General features: G+C 36.5%; 2 protein-coding genes across 2 annotated transcripts; both read left to right on the top strand.

Moving 5' to 3' along the window:
• Positions 1-1,186: 1,186 nt before the first annotated feature.
• Positions 1,187-2,522, top strand: LOC117923198 (cysteine-rich repeat secretory protein 38-like). The gene is made up of 2 exons (XM_034841428.1): positions 1,187-1,952; positions 2,410-2,522. Exons 1-2 carry the CDS (start codon positions 1,187-1,189, stop codon positions 2,520-2,522), a joined length of 879 nt encoding a protein of 292 aa, XP_034697319.1.
• On the top strand, positions 1,876-5,906 carry LOC117923566 (cysteine-rich receptor-like protein kinase 10). The gene is made up of 7 exons (XM_034841913.1): positions 1,876-1,952; positions 3,213-3,332; positions 3,412-3,608; positions 3,863-4,073; positions 4,701-4,938; positions 5,234-5,384; positions 5,468-5,906. Exons 3-7 carry the CDS (start codon positions 3,474-3,476, stop codon positions 5,774-5,776), a joined length of 1,044 nt encoding a protein of 347 aa, XP_034697804.1. The 5' UTR covers positions 1,876-1,952; positions 3,213-3,332; positions 3,412-3,473; the 3' UTR covers positions 5,777-5,906.
• Positions 5,907-6,229: the final 323 nt, after the last annotated feature.

Here is a 6,229-nt window from a genome sequence, read left to right as displayed (position 1 = left end):
TTAAAGTATTTCTCATATCTTTGATTGTTACTTAGACCATTTTAAAAAATACCTAAGTCTTATTTTAGAAAACAACTTTTTTTCAATACAAATTCTTAAATAATTATTTTCTTAATAAAAGTTTATCTTTTCGAGAACAGTTTTCAAACTGACCAAAAATTTTACATTTGTATTGTAAATGTTATATAACATATACATACTTAGTACTAAATTTCTTTCAATATATAAACTGCTAAATTTTGTGATCACATCATTTTAGACCATTGAATACACAAAGTCGTCTTAAATTTGGTCCTAATTGGATTAAAGAAATGGATAAAAGACTTGCTAGAGAATTATAACTTCATCCATTTAAGTGCAAGGTGTGTAACTTAATTATTATTCTATTTTTCTCATCAAATTAATGATAATATTAATAAAATTTAAGTTATTTAGGTAAGATGGATGAAATCATCAAGAAAATGAGTCAACATATAGTGACAAATAGTACATAAAAATATAAAATAAAAATTATAAATTAATTAACTAGGGATCATCGAGAGAATGGGTCAACATATAGTGACAAATAGTACATAAAAATTATAAATTAATTAACTAGGGCGGCATTTGGATGCCCTTCTTATCTTTTTACTTTTAAAAATAGAAACTCATACAAAATAAAAATAAAACTCTAATTAATAGAACAAGTATGGGCTTATTTATGTTCTTAAAAATACTTTTACAAAAAATTTAAAATTTAAAATATTTTTTGAATTTAATTTTTTTTTAAATAATCCTTAAAAATATATAGAAAATGTTTTTTATTTTTAAAATTAAAAGCAGATTTTTTTTTTTCCAAAGAAACCTGTACGCTTCAAAATTTAGAGTAATGCTAGAAGACAAGGGCACCAGGGCGGCAGGGTGATGAGGCACTTCATAAGTCAAGTCAATCATCTGTGTTAGGCCAGTTAAAGGCGAATTACTGATAAGCACACAGTATGGTGGCAAGGAATTATGGAATTATACTCTTGAAAGATGATGAAAAGATCAGTATTTGGGGCGTTCTTCTAACCGGAAATTTCTATGCTTGTGGTAGAGCGTCTCTGAGGAAAGAGAGAATTCAACTCTTGCACCAGACGGCTAAAGAAGAAGGGTTCTAGTTCTCTTATACACAGTTTTCTTTTCATCAAACTTGCAATTTTCCTTGATGGGTTTCGATTTGTTTAGCACCAGAGCCTTTCTATTGTTCTTGATCTCAATCTTTAGCCTTTTCGTCTTCGCCAATGGGCAATCACCCCTCTACCACATTTGTGGCACTGAGACACCCGATGGGGATTACAAAACTGATCTCACTTCCCTCTTGGATTCTCTATCTTCTAAAGCTTCCACCTACACCTTCTACAATGATACCTTGAACCAAATCTACGGCCTCTATCTATGCAGAGGCGATGTTAACGCTACTACCTGCCAGAGTTGTGTGAAAACTGCAGGCCAAGAAATCCAGGAGCAGTGCCAGAATAATAAAACAGCTATCATATGGTATGATGAATGCATGTTACGTTACTCTAATGAAGACTTCATTGGAACTATGAGCACTTCTCCATGGTTCATAATGTACAATGTGAAGAACAAAACTGATTCCGGTGAAAGGGATGTGGGCGCTCTATCTTTGATGTATAAGCTGGTGTCAGAAGCTCCAGATTCGGAAGACATGGTTTCCATAAAAAACGAGACGTCCGTAAATAACGCGTCTCTGATGTTATATGGTCTAGCGCAGTGTACAAGAGATATCAGCGATGCTTCATGCAGTAGCTGTTTAGTGGAGCTGTCTTCGGAGATTGACAAGTGTTGCCAAGAGAAGGTAGGATGGCGTGTTCTGGGTCCAAATTGCAATATAAGGTATGAACGGTACCTCTTCTATGATGAAGTCTCTGCCGATCCACCCGCACCTGCGCCTGCTCCCGATAACCCAGGTGAGTTAAAGATATGTTCAAGCCCACAAATTTAGCAGAGTTAAGTCTCCGTTTGGGTGGTCAAAAAGTATTACCAGAAATCTCTTATTTGGTCTATCCCTAAAAAATACCAAAATAAAAAAATTGAGTATTAAATTAATTTGAAATTTATGCATTTTTTTAGTTCTATAATGAAAGAAAACTATTTTGAGGAGCATGTAAACAAATTTACAAACTATAAAATTATTTTTTATTTTAATTTATTGGCTAATTTCCTCTCATTTTTCCATTGTTTTACCAAGTGTAGGATCTGGATAGAATCTAAAACATATCTTGTAAGGGACAGACTTAGACATCATTTCTATAGAGGACCCATTAACCATTAGACTAGTCAAGCGGGTGGTTGGTCTTTACCCTAGTTAAAACAGATATTTATGAAGGCCAGGAGCTTAAAAGTGTGGGGATTTGGCCCTGGCAGAGGTGGTTGGTGGGGAATCTGGGATTGGAATAAATGGTGATTGGTATGCACGTGGGTTCGAGTTTATCCAAATTAGACATTGGGAGCTGACCCTGACTAGGAGCAAGGTCTGAGATTTAAGCTTGACGGAACTCATCAGATTGGTGTTTGTTGGGAGGTGCTAGTCAGGTTGACAAGCACGTGGGTCCAGGGAAGACTCAAGAAAGGTAAGGCCTTACATTTGGTTTGGGATTTGATGTTCAAACCGGTGAACTGGGAAGTTTATTCATGTAAGGTTGTGTTGCTGACTTGGGATTTTGTATTGGCTTTAAGAAGTAAGTAGGAGATTCTTAACTTGGGATTTTCTATTGGCTCCTCAGGAAGTCTGGCGAAGGTTAGCTAGGGATTTAGTGTGACTTGAACCATATAAAGAGAATTAGTTTAATTTCGTCGACAGCCAATTGATTTTCAAATGATATGATTAATGTTGCTAGAGTATTAATTCAAATCTCAAGACGGTCATGTTGGAGGAGAGATTTGTTAGGTTAGGAACAAAGCCACTACTCAGGAAAACAGTGGTTCAAGAAGTAAGGCCTTAGATTTGTATGCTTCTCAGGATTTGATATGATTTGGCTTTGGTATGACCTTGACAATATAAAGAGAACTAACTTGGCCTCACTAACAGTAAATTAATTTTCAAATGTGATGACTAATGTCCATGCATAACACCAACCACGCGGTTGTTGGAGAATCATAATCAAATAGTTTGTTGAAGAATGACAAACAAATTTCTAACTATATATACGTGTATAATGAGATGGCAGGAGGGGGAGGAAACAACACCATAAAGATCGTGATCATCACTGTATCAGCAATTACAGGAGCTGCAGTTGTCTTGGGTTTCTTCCTTTATTTTTCATTCTTTAGCAGGAAGAGCAGACGAGGTATGTATGATTGAGCTTGTCTATTAATCACCACACTGTTGAATATTGCTATTAAATTTTGGTGTCGGCACTGATTCAGGGGAGCAGAAAAGTGAAGAAATTCTGTTAAATGTGTTGGACCGTCCAACCGGCACACACTTTATGGAAGGGCATATGCATGATCAAGACAACACTGTAGAAACTTACTACTTCAATTTAACCACCATACTGGCTGCTACAAACAATTTTTCTGATTCCAATAAGCTTGGAGAAGGGGGTTTTGGTCCTGTTTACAAGGTTAAAGAAACATATGTTTTTCATATTGAAACCCTTGATCATGGAAGTGGGGTTCACTTGACAGATTAATACGACATTTGATTTTTAGAATAGACAAAATCTTAATTACCTTGAAAAGGATAACTGAGAGAGTTACCCAGACAAATGCCTAAAGAGCTGGCTGTGAACCTTGCTATCATGTGAAAAAATAGTAGTGCTTGGCTATTAAGATATAATACAATTTCTTCGGTTGTGAAAGTTTGGAATGCTGTCAGGGAAAGCTGCTTGATGGAAGGGAAATGGCTGTTAAAAGGCTTTCGACGAAATCAGGGCAAGGTCTTGAGGAGTTCAAGAATGAAGTTATGTTAATTGTTAAACTTCAACACAAAAATCTTGTGAGGCTGTTGGGTTGCTGCCTGGAGGGAGACGAGAAGCTCCTGGTCTACGAGTACATGGCTAATACAAGTCTTGATGCTTTTTTGTTTGGTTTGCTCTTCCTCTCTCTTTCTCTCTATACAATTAATGAATTTTAATGAGTAACAAACTTAGAATTTTTAAATTATTGAACCTCAAGTCTTTTTGTCCAATATTACAGCTGAGCTTTGCAGCTTTTGTTTGCGACCATTACAAATTCATCCACAGTCCAAGTCCCTGGAAATTTTGATTTAGTCTTGACCAACCCCAATTAGCCTGCTTGGTTACAACTGAACTAGTTTGAAGTTTTTAAACCTTGTCATGGAACACCATAGTTTCAAATTCAGGGCTTCAACAGGCTAAAAAGGCCACTTGAGTATGCAAAGAGCACTTCATAGTCGATGAAGCACAGGCTTGAGTAAGATGAATCAAATATGATGGCTATGTGCATTGAACTCCTTGGCCAGAAGATTAGAAATTTTAGGCCTATGATAAGATCAAGTGTGCCCTGACCTCAAATAGGTAAAAGGGATGCTCTGGGAACCTATCAATTATAAAGTTTAGGTTGGACCTGGTTCCAATTCTTAGAATAGTAATAGTCAGGTTACATTTCAAAATAAGTTGCCTTTCTTCTGTTACTTTCAAAATTCTTGTAGGATTTTTTTCTTTCTTCAAAAAATAAAAACTTCTCCCTGGCAGATCCAACAAAATGCAAGGAACTAGACTGGGATAAGCGAGCAGCCATTGTTCGTGGAATAGCAAGGGGGATCCTGTATCTTCATGAAGACTCTCGTCTCAAAATCATCCACAGGGATTTGAAAGCAAGCAATGTTTTGTTGGATGAGGAAATGAATGCAAAGATCTCAGACTTTGGCACTGCTAGGATTTTTGGCAGCAAGCAACTTGATGCTAACACCAACAGAGTGGTCGGTACATTGTAAGTCATCTTGCTGTTTTGAACTATTAAACTGAACTAAACTAAACAATTAATTAAAAAAAAAAAAAAGTGATTATTTCCAAAGATTTTAGATCTGTTTTCAGTAAAATTACCCCTACATAAGCAAATTGCAGAGGAAAAGAAAATGGCATTTCCCCATGATCATGATGTTCTCAATGTCTCTTTTGCTCAGTGTTTTATTTCAAATTACATTTTGAGTTATTTTAAGCACTGCTGTTGATTGCTTTACTCCATTCTGATGCTGAACTGTACCTCAAATTTTGTTTCCCAATAGTGGGTACATGGCACCAGAGTACGCAATGGAGGGACTATTTTCTGTGAAATCTGATACTTACAGCTTTGGAGTTCTATTGCTAGAAATCTTGAGTGGGAAAAAGAACAGTGGATTGTATAGCACGGATCATTCCCAAAACCTTCTATCTCATGTAGGCTTCTCTTTCTTCATCTCTATGTTGTGATCTTACTTTATTTTTCCCATTTATGAAGATCTCCATTATCTTGCCAACAGGCATGGCAGCTGTGGAATGAAGACAAGGGACTTGAATTTATAGATAGGAACTTAGTTGAGAAATGTCCTGTAAGTGAGGTTGTCAGATGGATCCATACTGCTCTGCTGTGTGTTCAAGAAGACCCCAATGATAGACCTCCCATGTCATCAGTTGCTCTCATGCTTGGAAGCAAATGGGCCAACCTTCCCCAACCATCAGCACCCCCATTCTCAGTGGGAAGATCTTTCATGTCTGATCTATCTTCAACAACCGGGTCGGGGTTAGGTTTTCTCATTTCAGATCAATCATCTACTAGTGCCTCTGTTTAGTTCGGAGGTTCATTGCAGCATACTTGAGATTCAAGGGTTATCGAGTCAGATCAAAACTAAAGTTAATATCTGTCCTTTTTCATTAGATAAGTCTTTTGTGACCCATAGACAACAAATGTGGATGCAAGTTATTATAACTGAAAGGCATGTTTGTATGATAATGTGTAGACAATATAAAAGTAAGACATGTGGAACAATTCAATTGAAAAAACAGTTGGTCGGTGATATGTCTTTTCCAGGGGAGAAGCGTGTTTCTAATCAAATAAGAGTGAAGCCTTCATGGAGAGTTCGGAAAACAAACGTATCTTTTCTTAGTGGGCAGCCGAAAAGATAAAGATTTGTGCTGAATCTTTCTTTTCCAACCACCAATACAATTCAATTATTGGCCTTCTCAATTCTTGCAGTGTTGATTCTGAAAAATATAAAAAGCAACAGAAGTCTACCAGTTTCCAT

This window comes from Vitis riparia, chromosome 10, assembly GCF_004353265.1.
Source record: "Vitis riparia cultivar Riparia Gloire de Montpellier isolate 1030 chromosome 10, EGFV_Vit.rip_1.0, whole genome shotgun sequence".
NCBI classification, from domain to species: Eukaryota; Viridiplantae; Streptophyta; class Magnoliopsida; order Vitales; family Vitaceae; genus Vitis; species Vitis riparia.
This window is presented reverse-complemented; position numbering and strand designations above follow the sequence as displayed.